This window comes from Conger conger, chromosome 6 (genome assembly GCF_963514075.1).
Source record: "Conger conger chromosome 6, fConCon1.1, whole genome shotgun sequence".
In the NCBI taxonomy this organism is placed as follows: domain Eukaryota; kingdom Metazoa; phylum Chordata; class Actinopteri; order Anguilliformes; family Congridae; genus Conger; species Conger conger.
Window position 1 is genome coordinate 48,936,463 of NC_083765.1, and position 17,725 is coordinate 48,954,187.

General features: G+C 44.2%; 1 protein-coding gene across 1 annotated transcript; it reads right to left on the reverse strand.

Annotated features, from left to right (window-relative positions):
* Window positions 1–4,614: 4,614 nt before the first annotated feature.
* On the reverse strand, window positions 4,615–14,851 carry LOC133130736 (AKT-interacting protein). Its single transcript, XM_061245542.1, has 10 exons — window positions 14,724–14,851; window positions 13,359–13,473; window positions 10,408–10,631; window positions 9,844–9,908; window positions 9,647–9,747; window positions 9,255–9,343; window positions 7,891–7,989; window positions 6,726–6,833; window positions 6,393–6,453; window positions 4,615–5,706 (listed from the first exon to the last, which is right to left on the reverse strand). Exons 2-10 carry the CDS (start codon window positions 13,398–13,400, stop codon window positions 5,599–5,601), a joined length of 897 nt encoding a protein of 298 aa, XP_061101526.1. The 5' UTR covers window positions 13,401–13,473; window positions 14,724–14,851; the 3' UTR covers window positions 4,615–5,598.
* Window positions 14,852–17,725: the final 2,874 nt, after the last annotated feature.

Below are 17,725 nucleotides of genomic sequence, written 5' to 3' on the forward strand. Positions count from 1 at the left end.
CGGTAGTTCTGGGGTTCAACCTTCCTTCCAATCTTGCATTCCTTACTTCCTGCTTTCTCTCCATTTCATGTTTGTACATAGCACTAATATACTAATCCCAACTAACATAGAAGTTGTACAGTGCTAATTATACTAACACACTAATATGTTTGTCAAACTAACAAACTAACATTCACTAGTTTGGGGTATTTGTAATTTAAATCACTTAACTAACTTACTAATGCATCTCCAGTTTCAATTCTGTTTGTAACTCCGCCTCCTTATTCTATCACTAATTACTTGCTCAGTTTCAGCGAAGTATTCGCACCCGTCTCTCCGTATCTCTGCATCTCCTGATTCTCTGCAATTGTCTACTCCCTAGTCCGGAGCCGTTTGTATTACATGTGTGTCTTTGTGAATCTAGTCCGCGTTTTCGTTTCCCCCTCGTTAGTGTGCTCTCACCATTTCATGTGTCTCACCTGATATTTATTTGTGAGACCGCCCTCACTCCCATGCCCCGCCTAGTTCGTCTCATTCCCCTGTGTATTTATACCTGTCCTTTTCAGTTGCAACCTGCTAGTTCGTCTTGTCCAGTTTTCTGAGTCCCGAGCCCTTTATTCCTTCCCCCAGTTCTAGCCTCCTTGTTTCCTTGCCCTTGTTCCTGACTCCTTGCCTTTGTATATCTGGATTTCCTGTTTTGACCCCTGCCTGCTTCCCTGGACTCTTCTTTGCGTGTTGTGGATATCTGTACCTCTGCCTTGTTGGACTGACCCCCTGGTTTTTGACTCCGCTCTGTCTGCCCCTGCTGTTGCAACTAAATCTGCCATTTTTTCTTCAGCTCTGTCTGCTTTTGGTTCCTCTGTCCCCCCCCCCGCATACAATGGCATTCATATAGTGCTTTTATCCAAAGCGCTTCTCATTCACACACATACAGACACACACACACACACACACACACAGTGATTGGCCGCCATGCAAGGCAGCAACCAGCCCGTCAGGAGCATTTTGGGGGTTAAGTGGCTTGCTCAGGAACACTTGGACAGGGCGGGATCAAACTGGCAACCCTCCAACTTCCAGACTGCTCTTACCTCCTGCCCCAGGAGCATTCTTCTACCAATGCAAAATCCATGGCCGGCGTGGCCAAAAAGCTAAATTTAGATCTCATCTGGCTAAAGCATGTCTTTACAACAGCAATAAAAGGACAATTTGTTGTGGCTTCTTGTTCCCGGCCAGGAAGCCATACACAACATCATAAAAAATAAAAAAAGAATGAATAAATGAAAATAATTTCTCATCAGATAATTTATTGTCGATGCCAGTGTAACAGGTAGTCATTATGACTGACAGGTTTTAATAAGTGTCAGCTCATATAACAGGCATGATATCACAGCTGCATAGCTCTTGATCCAAAGCCACACCCAGCCAGATGTGCATCATTTTACATAGCCTACATGTAAATGACATGCAATTAGTGAATATAACCTTCAGCTTCAGTGTCCTGGGGACAATCTTTACTACATCAAATGAAGATGATCTCGGCAATGCGATGAACAAGCTCTTTGGTCTGAACCTACACGGCTTCGTTCGTGTTCGTCTGAACACGCGCCCAAAGACTTATGATGACACTTCAGACGAAATAATTCTGACGTCGCTGATCCATAAGATGCACGTAGGTCTATGAGTGTAGGTCTACTTAGGGTGTAATATTTTGTGCATTCGTGTTGGTGCCCTCGATCTAGTTCCTTTTTAGCTAGTTGAGTAACTGGTGCATTTAAGTAAAACAAGTCAGTCAGCTTGTATATTCGATTAATAAAAATGCAAGTAAAAAACAAGCAACAGGTTGCCAAAATATAACGCACTGTGTAGTTTTTATTTTATTTTATGTAGGCTAGCCTCCCGCTTATTGCGTGCGCTCACTTCTCTATAACTTCTGAATCATTGCGCTGGGGTGTAGGCTACCGTGTCGTGTTAGCCTTCCAGCAAACGTTAACGTCTCTGTAGGCTAGATATTTCCCTGCCCAACACGCACCGTTAGCAAAATAGGCGTTGACATTTTGAACTCGACGGAACCTTATCTAAATATCTTTCCAGAATGCAAAAAGGGGGATGTCCGCGCCGCCTACATCGTACACAGAGGTGACAATATTATCGTTAGTTAAAACTCGCCCCTTATCTGCTGGGTCACGTCGGCTTAAGCCAGGCTGGATGTCGGGATTCGATGTCATGCCCTGGATAGCAACCACCATCACGATGAATCTAAACTATACATGGTGTCCTTTCTCCTTGGTGTATCCACCGTGCAAAAACCAAATTCTGAAACACCCAAGAGTGTGTTCAGATCCAGGTACTAGGCAGCTAGCAATCATGACGCACTGAACAACTGTACGTGGATGGGCACATACATTACAGAACGTTTTTTTAAAATTATCACTTACATTCGCATACTGGGCAGCTGACCCGACACTTGTATAAGAGGTCCTAACAGTAGCTACGTGATGGGTCTCCATACTGATGTGGAAACTCTTCAGTTAGCGGGACTTAGAAGAACCCAGATGAAAAGTTGTACTCCGATGTTGACATTATACCTTTCATTGTATCAGTGTGGACATCGCAAATGTGTTTCCACTTCTCAACATGTCAATCAATAATGTCAATACTCTACGGTCAGAATGCAACTAGGTCCGACATCATTGTCACTGCCGGCATCATTGCCACTAATGCGCACACCATTCTAGCCCCTGCTTGAGGAACAGCATTTGAACAGTCGATTGTTAATTGCACGTTTTTTCATTATCAAGGGGGATGACAGCTTTAGCCCAAATATTTTGAAGATGGTCTAACAAAGTTCCGTTTGCAAAGGGATTCCCTAAGACAGAACAATAACGTTATAAATTACTTTAATCGAAGTGACAGGCAAAAATTTGAAAACATTTCTTTAATTGTCGTTTTAAGCGTTTGTATTGAAAACAAACCTAAAAACAAAAAAAACACTTACCAAGGTGGAGTAATCATCCCGGGCAAACGGCAATAATTGCTGAATTATTATGGTTAGGGCAAGCTTATTTGCGAAGTTTTAGTTGCTCCACTGCCGCCAACTTGATGATACATTTAATTTGCATAGTGATATTATCTCGGATTGGACAGCGGTGAGTTGTACAGTTTGGACCACCGGCGGTCGAGATTTTGAATCCCTTTGCAGCGGGGGACTTGGGTCGCACACTTGTCCTGAAAGCACCTGCTAATACTCAGGTCGGATGAGAGATCCAGGAGACAAGTGGTTATAATGGGAGGACGCACAAGATGGCCGCGTAGTGGCTGAAGCCAATCGGCGCAGGTTTTACTTTGTTTTCGCATAAACTGTAGTCTCCCGGATACTAATGGATAAGCTGTCGGGAAAGTGTGCAGGAAAACGGCCGTCAGCGTACGGCGTCCTCCGGTGGTAGGTAGCAGAACAGCGCCCTACGTAAATTCACGTTCCCCCCTCCCGTGGTGCCAATGTCACACACAATCATGACAGATCAGTTACGTCCACGTCCAAAGACGAGGATAAAACGATGTGACTGGCGAGTGCTTTCGAGAGAGATAACTTACTGAATATAGCAAGCCAACAAACTACCTAGGTGCAATGTATCGACATTAGCTAAGTATTCTCATCCCTTCTTCTCGATATATACTGATTATTACGCTTTCCTGCTACCATAATGCCCAAATTATGCAAATATATGTAATAATAATTGAGGCAATAATGCATAAGCTATTGACTAACAGCAGGCAGTTTTGAGATGGAAGTTGGCACCTTGGTCTGGCAATCTACATTTCATCCCGGGTCATTTTGGAATATTTTTTCCGATTTTTGAGCATTTACTTTGGCTTCCTTGGGACTAATTTTGGGAGGTTCGGTATTTTCTTTCATTCATTTCTCGTGACTGTTACTTGCCTATGTCTGTAAACTTCATTGTTTTAAGGCAGTTGAACCCGTCTCTAGATTAGACGTGGATCTGTGTTGCAACTTCATAAACCTGATTTTAATCCGCCTGTGAGTTGTGCATCTTGATAAAGGTTGATCCTATAGGTTGCTGTGCCTATCAAATAATTTTAATTGGCAATTTATATTTTTGATAATAATCGATCAATTAAATGAAATAAATGCATTTTACATGTTGGTTAAGTGAAGGGTTTAACTGTTGATACACTTGTGTCTGGTGTTGAGAGTGCCGGACATTAAACGAGGGTGGGGGCGTTGACGGATTTGTGAATTAACACATTGTGAATTCACATTAAACTTCTCTTCCGACAGATCCAATCACATGCTTCAAAACTCAATGGACAGCAGCAGGACAGTGAGCCCAAACACACCGCTGAAGCAAGAGAGGGGAGCCTTTCAGGGCCATACAACTGATCATGCTTTTCACACGCTGAATTTTGAAGGCATAAACGATACAACCAGACAGGTTTTATTTTTTTAAATATCAAATGATCAAATATGTAACCAATGTGTGAAATATGGAAACACTGAGACAGCCACCATCAGCCACACACAGACTGCAAGGGGTGCCTGGAACCCAGGTGTGGAACCTGCGGATCCATTTCATGACGTAGGCATGCAGATTCAAAATATGACGCCAGACCACCTAGACAACTTCATGAGTCATTTATTGGTTTTTAAAAACACATTACCTTCACGGTATGGCATCTCAAACAGTTTTGTCTGAAGTCAATCACCTCGGGGGATAAAAATAAGCGCAATGCTAAACTAAAACAACCGTTTGGTGTATTCACCGGTCCAGAAGCAAATAGTGTCAACTCGTCAAGCTCTAAAACCTTCAAAATGAATGTTTGTCCAAATCCAGCTGTGTATAAATGGACAGAGTGAAAACTGCTGATTTCAGTCACCTTCACATTGAGTTAGGCATGTTCAGTATATTTACAGAAAACCATTGATCGATTTATTAAAAAGATCATGAACACATTTAAGATGAATTAAAATATTAATTACAATATGGAAATAAACCCAGTTACTAATATGTGTAATATTATACATCTTAAAACTTTATCGGTCAGTACCACATGCACAATATGGAAACAAACCAAGTCACCTATATGTATAATATTATACATCTTAAAACTTGATATGTCAGTATATATTAAAACTATTCAAGACATGTAATACACAATATGGCTGAATTAAGAAAATACTTCTAAAACAAATGAAAATAAAATGAAAGAACGTGTAACGTCTCATTTTTTGTTGAATTCGATTCAAAACAATTCTGACAAAATAACACATGAATGGTTGCGTGACTCTCGTATTCTGACCAACTCAACGCCCCCAGAACTTGACGATCACATTCCCCAATCACCCTGCGAATGGTTGACTTCATCTAGTACTAGCTTCAATATCCAAGCTGGTTGCTGCGGATTTACACGGATTACACAAAAGCCTTTTAACTCTACTTTCTGAGCAGAAACCTAAAGTACAGTTGAAGCGGAGCAAGAGTGGTGCAAATGAAGTCCATAAATCTGGTTCCCACTGAATTTGCAGATTCCGCAGAGCCGGTCAGGACTCCCGCCCTGGCAGCACTCCCTCTGCTGGTGAACAGGCGGCACTGCACTCCAGGCTCATGTCTGGAGAGTGCTGTCCTCCTTGCTGAAGGGCTGGGTCGACCCGGGCCTTACCCAGGACAGTCCGGACACTTGCAGCCCCTTATGGTGATCCTCCGGCCGTCTCTAGGCAACAGCAGCGCATCACAAACGAGATAAGCAGCAAGAAAACTGCCCTTAACCACGTAAACACATGCGCAATGTCCAATACCGAAGGGAACACAACACCGAGACAAAAACTCAATTCCTTACTTTCTCAATCACTTAATATAACTCTGGGGGAGAATGATGGAGGGGGAATTATTACTTTGCTGTACATCAACAAGGCAATAACATTGTAGCCAAGAAATATCTTAACAACGTTAACATTCAGCATAGTTTTACATTGATTTTAGTTTTGTACAATGGACAGGTTGCACATACGTTAACACTGACGCTGATTCCATGCTGTGCAATTTCTTGCCAAGATCCATTCCAGATCTTTTTTTCCCCAATGGTGTGTGTTTGTGTGTCACATTAGTGCAGATTTCTTTGTTGCAGATAAAGAGAGCCAGAACGCAGGAAAATAAATATAATGCATCTCAAACTATGTAAGGGACAATACAATACTTTTGCAATTCACGTTGTACTATACATTTCTAACTATTAGATGCATCTAACAGAAAGATTTCAGGTGACACTTTCCTAACTTGCAGGCTTCTTAAGCGGTCTACTGGTATGTGACAATGTTACTGCATACTTTGTAAAATGGTGGCAGCTTGCCCAGCGTACGTTTGTCTGAGTGAGAGGAACGCAGGGCCCGCGGTACTCACTTTATACGTGAACATCTTCCCCTTTGCCTCATCGTGGACGGCTGGGTTCCATGGGGAGAAACTGAACAACAGATTTTGTATTTATGGAACAGAAACAGATCACCTCCACAGGCTAGAGTAATCACAGGTAGATTCATTCTGACACCTGTGCTTCAGTCAGAGTTAGAGGTAGAAAACGAACTTATAAACTTAAAAAACAGGTTGTGTAATGTAAACGATCTGTGAATCAGCAGAGAACATTATGACCACATTCTGAACCCTGCACGTTTAAGTAATGAAGGATGGCGAGTGATAGGGGAGAGTTCTGGCGTGTGACGAATGGCAGGCGCTTGCCTTATTGCGTAGGGATCGTCCAGCTTCGGCTGGTCAAACAGGTGACTGTTGCATAGCTTCACGCTGTCCACCACCTTGCTTTTGAAGAGCTGGACGTCTTTGTCATAACTGAGGAGAGACAATCAAAATGGCCGCTCTGAGCTGGGGAGGAGACAAGATGATCCAGAATGCTGCAGCCCGTCTGGTATTCAATGTTCCCAGACATTCACATGTCACCCACCTGCTCCGCAAACTCCGCTGGCTGCCTGTTATGGCTCGCATCAAATTTAAAACTTTGGTGCTCGCATACCAGGCAGTTAAGGGATCAGCCCCTGTATATACTCAATCCCTTATCAAGACCTATACACCAACAAGACCCCTCCGTTCTGCCACTTTGTGCCGTCTGGCGCCTCCCCCTCGCCACACCTGCACCTCACGCTCAGGACTGCTGTCTGTCCTGGTCCCACGGTGGTGGAATGACCTCCCGGTGGATGTCAGAACGACAGAGTCTCTGACCTCCTTCAAGCGCAGACTGAAGACTCATCTCTTCAGGCGACACCTTTCCCTCCCTAACTCACCACCATGATTAGCCTTAGACTGTAATGGCACGTATGCCAGTTTGAAAGTTGATTGTACTCTTCAAGGGTTCTGATTATCTGTGTTTACACTAGGACTCGGAACTGTACTGTCCTCTCAGGTCCTCTTAGCACTCATACTTGAGTTTGATTTGCACTTCATTATACATCGCTCTGGATAAGAGCATCTGCTAAATGCCATGTAATGTAATGTAATGTAACAAGACTATTACAATCCTCAAATTCTCAACTGTGACATCACTTATTAAGTGTATGGACTATCTAGGTCTTCCATTCGTTAATCTAGAAGGGAAACCCAGGGAGGCTAAATGAGATGATGATAATAATATATTTTCATCTACTTCCCGTAGTAAGGGAATACACAGCTCTTTGCAGGAAGGTGTAACTGCAATGCTTAACAATATACCTGAAAATGTCAAACAATACATACATTTGTTGTGATATTTCCCGAAAATGTGACATGTTAAATCTGCAGAGGGGGTTTGATGACTCCCACTGCTGCAGAGGTGAATGTGGTGTGGTGATGCACGCTGCCCTGAAACGGAAGGGTATCTTAGGGGTATCTGAGGGGTATCTGAGGGGTAACTCACAGCACTGCTGCCTCCGGGTTCAGTGGCTCCACGGTGCTGATCTTGTAGAAGATGGTGCGGGCGTACATCAGAACCTGCCAGATGTGGTTGTGGTTGCGCCTGCAGGAGTCGACAGGGACGAGGTCACACGTACATCTCAACCGAGAAGCATTTAATCTGCTGCTGGAACAAGCAGAGGTTTCCACCAAAGCAACTTTCCACCAATCACTATCCCGGGGCAAAGTCAACTTCAGCCAGCTGTGAACTTTGGCGAGCAACTGCGGCATTATATTCGGAAAGAGACGACGAGGTTGAGTTTTTATGTACCAGGTAAGGATCGTTCTGTAGAAGTCCATTATATCACTGTGAACTGAATCTAAAAAAAGTCATACAATTTTGAATATTGTCACATCTCAGCAGGCCTATCTGGATGGATGGATGGTACTCTGGGTAAGCCGAAAGAACAGGGACACGTGAGCCGGACAAATCTCAAAGTTTAAAGAGAATTAAACTTTGCCCTGGTGTCCTACGGAGAACGGGACGACTACCAGTCTCTTAAAGGTCCCATATTGTGGAAAATTACATTTCCCTTAAAGCCTAAAAGACACTAACACAGTCTGTTCTCGGTGAAGCTCATGAGAAGCACTGGAGAAGCACTGATGGGGATCCGTTTTTGGTACTTAGAACCACACAAACATCTTATCGACATCAGGACCTAAAATAAATCTAAGGGTCTAATTCAATGTTGGATCATGCACTAAATCATTGAAAAAAGCACCACTTCAGAGTAAGGAAAATGCCTTCATACATATGGCTCCCAGCATAGAGACACCAGGTTGCATACAGGATTTGCTGCTCAGTGTACCTTCTATTGTCAGTGTTCTTGGTCTGTGGTGCCAGATTTAAAAGGGCCTTTTTGCAATTATATTCAATACCATGCAATTCCCTCTGGACTTCACACATTATAATCTTTTCAGGATAATAGCACTTAAAATATGGCAAAAAAATAAAAAACACAAGGAACACAAGCAATTTGGTCCAGCCCGGCTCACGATTTACCCATTAACTAGAGCAGTGTCCTTTCCCCCACGGAGCCCCTTTCATCACCACAGGGCCTGGGGCGTAGCCCAAATACCTGAACTCGGCAGGGCACACCCAGAGGAGGGATGGAAAGCACTGCTTTATCTCCCTGTTTCTGAACAAACTGTTTCAAAACATTTCTTTAGTAAAGAAAGTGTTGAAAGGGGCAGTTCACCCAAAAATCACATTAAAGGAGTGCCATCTAGCCACCCAAATAAGTGTAAGTAAAATTATGTTATTTTGTCTTTAATTTCAATCGTGGGTGAACTGTCCCTTTAAGAACCAGTGTGTGGAATGGAACTGACCTCCATTTGGTAAAGGCTCTCCTGACGTCCAGCTCCCCTGACACCGGGTCCACTAAAGGATGGAAAACCGGGATGTCGAACACCACTCTCTAAAGTCCAGAGAGACACAGCACACGTTACACAAAGGATGGGAAACCGGGATGTCCAACACCACTCTCTAAAGTCCAGAGAGACACAGCACACGTTACACAAAGGATGGGAAACCGGGATGTCCAACACCACTCTCTAAAGTCCAGGGAACACTGTTCAGCGGGTAGGTATGGAACAGTTTATCGATTCTCCAGTATGAATATAAATTAGTTCAAACTAAATAAATAATTGTCCATTTATTTCTTTTGTACACTCCTGACACAATAACATTGCAAAAATGAGCAGTCATGCATGTTACTTACGGGGCATTCTCCGTCGGGGTAGTTATCTGGGATGTACACGGTGAACTTAAAGACCCCATCCTGGTACAAGCCGTGTCTTATGAAAATAACCCCAAACCACACTGGAATGAAAAACAGCCATTCAGAATCACGCTCATTCTTCCACAGTACGCTGAATGGCGTATTAAAGGCGGCGGGCGGGGCCAGACGGCTCTTACTCAGGGCTGATCTGTAGGAGGGCTGGACGTAGATCCCAGGCAGTTTCTGCTTGATGACCAGTGTGCTGCAGGTCAGAGGAACAGCAGTTAGGCGTGGGCCAGAAAGCTGGCACTCTCCCCATCAGTGCAGAACATCAATCTAATGCAACAATGCCAACTGCCTTCAAGACTGCAGCCAATAGCACAGAAATCAAACTATAACCATCTACAGCATGTGGTATAGTGCTGCCTCTTAAGATTACACCGGTCATTAAAAGCAACCTTTCACTTACTGGGGCCAAGCACAATGACACACTGAGTCACTGTCGAAATCAAGTGTTTGATATAGTGCACAGTCAAGACAATATCCTACACAGGCCTTGGTGGCAGTATAACAGCGCGAAATAAGAGCAGGAAACAGTTGGTGCTTTAGATTTAGTTTCAAACCTCCTGAATCAGTCAAAGGCCATTTAGCAGCGGGTCCTACGTGCTTTGACAAGACAGTTTGTCCCGAAAGATGCTCAACCTGTGAAAGCTATGAAGCTGCCGCAGCCCCACACCAAACAGGCTGAAGTCTCAACTCACAACTCGGCCAGCAGGGAGTACTCCAGGTAGAAGGGCCCGTAGGAGGCGTGAGTCCCGTTGGCAGGGGGCCCGGACGCGGGGGGCCCAGATGCGGCGGGGGACGCGTGTTTGGTGACGGGGACGCTGTTCTTGGGAATGGAGGGGAGCTGCTTCTTGCCAAAAGGCCCTCGGGGGGGGCTCGTCCTCTGCTCCGCCTGCCGGCCTTTCTCTTCGCTGTCGGACCGCTGTCGAGCAAAACCGTGCACGGGAACAAGACACGGGTCATTCTCACTTCTCCAATGTCGGATCCCTTTTCCGCTCAGGATGGAAAGCCCTAATGAGAGTTTAGGCCCATGCCAGCAACAGAAGACACTAAGGCAAAGACTTACTGTGACATCGGGTGTATAGTGTGTGTGTGTGTGTGCACATGTAGCACTGGGGCATCGGGTGTATAGTGTGTGTGTGCGCGCATATAGCACTGTGGCATCGGGTGTATAGGGTGTGTGTGTGTGTGTGTGTGTGTGTGTGTGCGCGCATATAGCACTGTGGCATCGTGTGTGTGTGTGTGTGTGCGTGCACATGAAGCACTGTGGCATTGAGTGGGTGTGTGTGTGTGCGTGTAGCACTGTGTCATCAGATGTGTGTGTGTGTGTGTGTGTGTGTGTGTATGCGTGTAGCACTGTGGCATAGGGTGAGTGTGTGTGTGTGTGTGTAGCACTGAACCAATGCCTTATGCAATGAGTGCAGGCCAGTAGCTGTCTGATTGGTGAGGAGAGAGGCCTCCTGAAACCCTCCTTCCCTGGGAAACAGGACTGTGGATTACACACCCCATGGGTCTCCAGGCCACAGAGAGAACAGGACGAGTCACATCACAATGCGAGCATACGTTAATCTGAGGCCTGAAATGCCCCATTGTTCACAGGTGGCTCAGGAGTAATGGAGAGGGTGTGTTCACACAAAATGGCTGTTGACAAGGTCAAGCTATTTCTGACAGAATTTTTATACATTTTTTGCATTCATCTCCAAAGGGTCGCGGAAGGCAGTAAATCTCTGCTGCGGCGCATTACACAGACAGAACGGAATGTGTGTGCTGCTCAGAGCAGGCAAGCTGCTCCAACACACAGACGTCAGTTTCCTGTCTGCACAGGAAGGGGGGGCGCACACGAGGGGCTCTAAAACGCTGCATCCCCTGGCACCGGCTTCCCCTCACACATCGTCTCCACGCGGTCAACGCAAACGTGAGGAATTCATGCAAGGTGTCTCGTTTTACGGAGAAACGCAAACGCCGCAAGTATGGCAGGAATTTTGATGTAGGGCGTGGCATGCATGCTTAACATTCCCCTTGACACTGCCCTTTCCGGTCAGTAGCGGAAAATACTAGTACTGCCATTTTCCCCAGACCAAACACATTTCTCTTAGTTTACATAGGCTAAATGGGCTAGGGATATCATCTCACAATTAATCACATTTACTACAACTGTGAAAACCGCAATACACATGAGTTATGAAAACAGTATTTTATTTTATTTATCTGCCTGGTTTCTCTTCAGAGTGACTCAAACACCATAGACCAGGCTTGCCCAACCTGTTCCAGAAGATCCATCATCCAGTTTTAATATCAACCTTAAAATGCCACTCCTGATTCTACAAATTAGCGGGTCAGTAAAATCTCTAGTTGTGGAATGAGGTGTGCTTTGTTAGGGTTGGAGTGAAAACCTACAGGATGGTAGATCTCCAGGAACAGGGTTGGGCAGCCCTTCTCTAGCTGTTGAATGAGGTGTGCTTTGTTAGGGTTGGAGTGAAAACCTACAGGATGGTAGATCTCCAGGAACAGGGTTGGGCAGCCCTTCTTTGGCTGTTGAATGAGGTGTGCTTTGTTAGGGTTGGAGTGAAAACCTACAGGACGGTAGATCGCCAGGAACAGGGTTGGGCAGCCCTTCTCTAGCTGTTGAATGAGGTGTGCTTTGTTAGGGTTGGAGTGAAAACCTACAGGACGGTAGATCTCCAGGAACAGGGTTGGACAGACCTTCTTTGGCTGTTGAATGAGGTGTGCTTTGTTAGGGCTGGAGTGAGAACCTACAGGATGGTAGGTCTCCGTGGTTGTGCTGTAGGAGTTCTGCTTAAAGGCTCTGTATCAGTTTTTTTTAATCAGATTTTGCATTAATGATAGAGAGTACGGACACGTCAGTGCACTGTCAAAAATGGTCATATTCATAACTGGACTTATTCCCCCACACTTCTGTGAATGATTCATATGCTGTACCATTAGTTGCGGGATAGTGAATGTGACAGCACCATATTCACTTTTTCATAAAGAAACTTTCACAGAAACTCTGAAGCTTAGTGAGTGACTAACCTAATCTGAAAAAAACACAACAGTATGACTGACAGGAATAAGACTCGCACCATACCATAATTGCCATATTCTTGGCGCAAAATGTATACTTGCAATACCGGTCTGGCTAGATTCCCACAGTCTACTAGCATGGATAAGGTTCACAAGTTGCACAATCAGAGCGACATGTTATCCTTACAGAAAATTATTGCCATACTCTCTCTCACTCACACACACACACACACACACACACACACACACACACACACTCATAGCCACTTTCATGATTCCATCATTTAATTAATATATTCAAATGTATCTTTGAAAGACTGCAGAAAATATAAAAGAGGAGACAAATATTTAATCACTGTATACCTATACGTGGTTAGCGTTATATTCAGATGAGCTTCGCGTATGACGTTTGCCATCATTTTTTTTCATAACGGTCTTACATTTAGTTTTAGAAATGGCAAAATGTGTGTGTGGTTTTAATGAGGCTACATCACCTGGCCGGTATCCTAAAGGCGTTTGTCTGATCAAATGAACAAATTTCTGCAGTCTGGCTGTCTGAAACGACGGATGTTGTTAGGCGTGCTCGTTCGTGTGTATGAGGGTGCAGGTTGTGGGTCCACGTTACCTTGCGACTGGCGTTTGCAGACATTGTCCAGAAAGGGTTCATTACTCATAAGGAGGACACAGGAAAGCCGGGTCGATGCCAGCCTGGCTGCATTCTACGGCACCGGTCGACGCCACTGGGGATAGAGGCGACGGGACAAAGATAAGATCCTAGCAATCACACACAGCCCACAGTTAACGGTTAACACAAAGGACGACCCCGTGCGGAATGACAGCTGCGTGAAATTTGATCTGCTGAGCCAGCTGGCTACTGACGTTTGATCAGTGACAGATTATACATGTAATTTTTGCTTACTAGAAAGCTGGTGGTGTACCGTGTAGCGAGCTAGTAACGATACCTGAATTTCGCCACAACCATGACATTGATAAGTGCTTTCCTAACTGTGGTTCGGGCTCATACTTTAAAACTAATGTGCACTAACGTTAGCTAACAGAATTCTTAGGTTAACACAAAGTTGGCTATCCGTAATGTGCAACAAACGTTACGTTAGCTAGCAACGTTTGCGAGCAAACATACACAGAAGCAAATGACGTCAACTGTCAATAAGTTAATGTGACCGCCCCAGCTGCCAAACTGAAGATTAGCTCACACACTAACTGGAACCTGGAGGGTCAATAATGTGTCAAAATAAACAGACCACGCTATAGCGTAAACATTAACGTTAGCTAAGTTAGACACCTACCTGAATTCTACAATGTCCCTACGATGCTTTTGCACATCATAACTCAGATTAAAAATTCCCCTCCCATTCTAGACAAAGGCTGCGTTTGAACACTGAGGTTTTATACATATTGTTAGCAAGTGAGAATAAAATTGAAATGACACGTCGTTAGCTAGCCGGTTAGCTAGCTAAACTAGGAATTAGATCATGATTGAAAACGTTGTTAGCTAGCGAACAGCTAGCTAGTGACAACATGTATCATTGGACACGTCTCCACTAACTAGCTCCAAATACAGCTGCAATGTGTAAAGTATGTTAAGTTAGCTAACGTTAGCTATTTTACTTATGGGAATACGTTCTACCTAGCTAACGTTGACTAACGTTAGCTAGCTAGCCTGACATGTGTTAACGTTAACTACGTTACTAAGTAACGGACTTGGTAGTTTGCTAGCTAGCAAGTCACATGCTGTTGAAAGAAAATGCAATAACGCTATCACTTGACAACACAAATAGCTAACGTAGCTAACATTAGCCAACGTTAGGTAACTTAGCATGCTAACTTAAATTAGTTCAAGAAAATGCTGTTATGCGCTACTTCAAAATAATTTGAAACAAAGGCTATATCTAGCTAATGTTGGCGTTAAATTACATGTTTGCTTCACTGCAATGACTGAACAACACAACGAATATTTGCTATTACTTACGGGCTGTCCGTAGCTAGCCATTTCCCGTCAAAACAACCTACAGACGGATACCCCAGCCCTACGAGCAATTGTAGCCAGCAAAGTAATCTGACAGGCTTAGCTAGCTAACAACGCATAGCTAGCTCGCTCAACCATACTTGATTGTAGGCGGAAATTTTTTTGTGTGGATGACGCTAATTGGTGTAGGCTAGCGTACAGCTATCTTTTTTATTGATTTGAGAATTGTCAATAATCTCAGCCAGTCACAGCGCTCCAAAATGTAATTCTACGTTATATATATATCTCTATGATTCTACACTTCGATTCTATCAAACTACTCAAACTGCATATTATAGTTAGAGGCAATATACTAATTTTCAAGTATACTTTATTGCCCATGCCCATGTGTCACTTTTTCCTCATAGCTTTCCCATAAACAGGGTCAGTACATAGCATACCATTTTTTAATTAATGCGAATAATGAATAGATCCTGCAATAAAGTGTATATTGTACAGTATAGAGTGTATATTGCTATAATCTCATTTAGCAGCAGATATGTAGCCTACAGTATGTATGTACACTCACTGAGCACTTTATTAGGTTGACCTGTACAACAGCTAGTTAGAGCAAAAATTGAATCAGACTATCATGCGACAGCAACTAAATGCATAAAAGCATGCAGATGTAGTCAAGAGGTTCAGCTGTTTTTCAGACCAAATGTCAGAATGGGGAAGAAATGTTATCGAAGTGACTTTGACTGTGGAATGGTTGTTAGTGCCAGACAAGGTTGTTTGCGTATCTCAGAAACTGCTGATCTCCTGGGATTTTGATGCACACCAGTCTCAGAGTTTACAGAGAGTGGTGCAAAAAAACAAAAACATCCAGTGAGCAGCAGTTCTGCAGGCAGAAACACCATGTTAATGAGAGAGGTCAGAGGAGAAGGGCCAGACTGGTCAAACCTTACAGTAACATAGATAACCACACATCACAACAGTGGTATGCAGAAGAGCATCTCTGAACACGCAACGTATCATAACTCTAAGTGGATAAGCTACAGCAGCAGAAGACCAATAAGTGCAAAAAATAGGCCTAATAAACACCTAATAAAGTGTTCACTGTGTGTGCAGCCAGCTGACAACTCTTTTTCCACCCTGCAGCTTGTTAAGTCAGCTGCTGCGATGGTTTCCCATGGAGCAATAGAGTCAGGAGTGAATGATGAGGTGGGGGATACGCTGCCCCCTGCCTCCCCTCCATGGGAGTCCCTGCTGCAGCTGGCACCAGCCCTGTCCGGGTTCGGCACCAGCTGTAGGGGGCGCTATTGCACCTCAGTAGGGTGGGAGATACAAGGCCAGTTTTGGAGATACAGGTTAAGTTTCGCCCAGGACTAAACTCAGTTTTGTATGGGGAATTTTATATAGGACCAGGCTTAATCTGTGTCTGTGAACTTGGCCCGTAATTCTAGAGATAGCCGAGGTGTGTCTGCAATTCTGTGCCCCCAGCCGGAAATGACAGATCATGTGTGACCTCTCTTATCATTTTTCCTGTCAAGCAACGTCCATAAATACAATTTCCCACCATTCTCCTTCTATTACTCTGGATGTTATTAAATGAGCTTAACTTGAGCATCATGTTAATATTTCCAGGGCTGAGGAACGGGGGCTGTGTGTGTGTGTATGTGTATGTGTATGTGTATGTGTGTGTGTGTGTGTGTGTGTGTATGTGTATGTGTATGTGTGTGTGTATGTGTGTGTGTGTGTGAGAGAGTGTGTGTGTGTGTGCGCGTGTGTGTGTGTGTGAAAAGCTGGGGAACGGGGGGCTGTTATTCAAATCCAATAACAAGCCTTGTCTTTTCTGCATGGCACAAATAAATGTGATGCAGACAGCCCTCTCAGATCTATAAAGGCAGGCAGTACTGCTAACCGCCTTCTTCAGATGCATTAGGAGGTCTACTTGTTACATTACATTACATTACAAGGCATTTAGCAGACGCTCTTATCCAGAGCGATGTACAACGAAGTGCAGAGCAAATACAAGTACAAGTGTGAAGAGGACCTGAGAGGACAGTACAGTTCCGAGTCCTAGTGTAACCATACAGATACAATTGGAACCCTTGAAGAGTACATCAACTTCCAAACTAGCATACCACAGTTGGCAGCTAGAATACCCCTAGTACAACAATACAATATCTAATTCAAAACACAACAATATCTATATAACTATGTAAGTACCATTATAGTCTATGGCATATAAGCCTAATCATGGTGGTGATTAAGGGAGGGAAAGGTGTAGCCTGAAGAGATGAGTCTTCACTCTGCACTTGAAAAAGGTCACAGACTCTGTCGTTCTGACATCCACCGGGAGGTCATTCCACCACCGTGGGGCCAGGACAGACAGCAGTCGTGAGAGAGAAGTGCAGGTGTTGCGAGGGGGAGGCTCCAGACAGCATGAAGTGGCAGAACGGAGGGGTCTTGCTGGTGTATAGATCTTGATGAGTGATATATACAGGGGCCTGATCCCTTAACTGCCTGGTATGCGAGCACCAAAGTTTTAAATTTGATTCGAGCCATAACAGACAGCCAGTGGAGGTTTCTTGTTGTCTTTACAGCCCTGATTCAATCTAACTGCAATGTTCTTGGAATATTTAAATATGAAAATTATAAAAATTGGACCTGAACCTTAGTTTTCCTCAGATCTTCTTTCTTGGAGACCCATAGGATATCTGGACTGGGAACAGACTCTTCACATAACACAAATGAACGAATGTCTGATAGCTGAAACTCATCCACCATTCATCCACTGCCATGTGATGATCATGGATGACCGTTATAGACCAATGACTGTCATCTGGAGACACTCCGCTGCCCAGAAAAGGATAGGATGCAGCGAGTCTAGATTAACGCTCTAACCCCTGACTCTGGACCAGTGTCTACCTTTTATACAAAGCAGTTGGGTGTAGAATGTTTCACACTTGATCTGATCCTGGACTGGTTGTTCCAGGGAGAATGTGTCCAGTGCCTAGCTC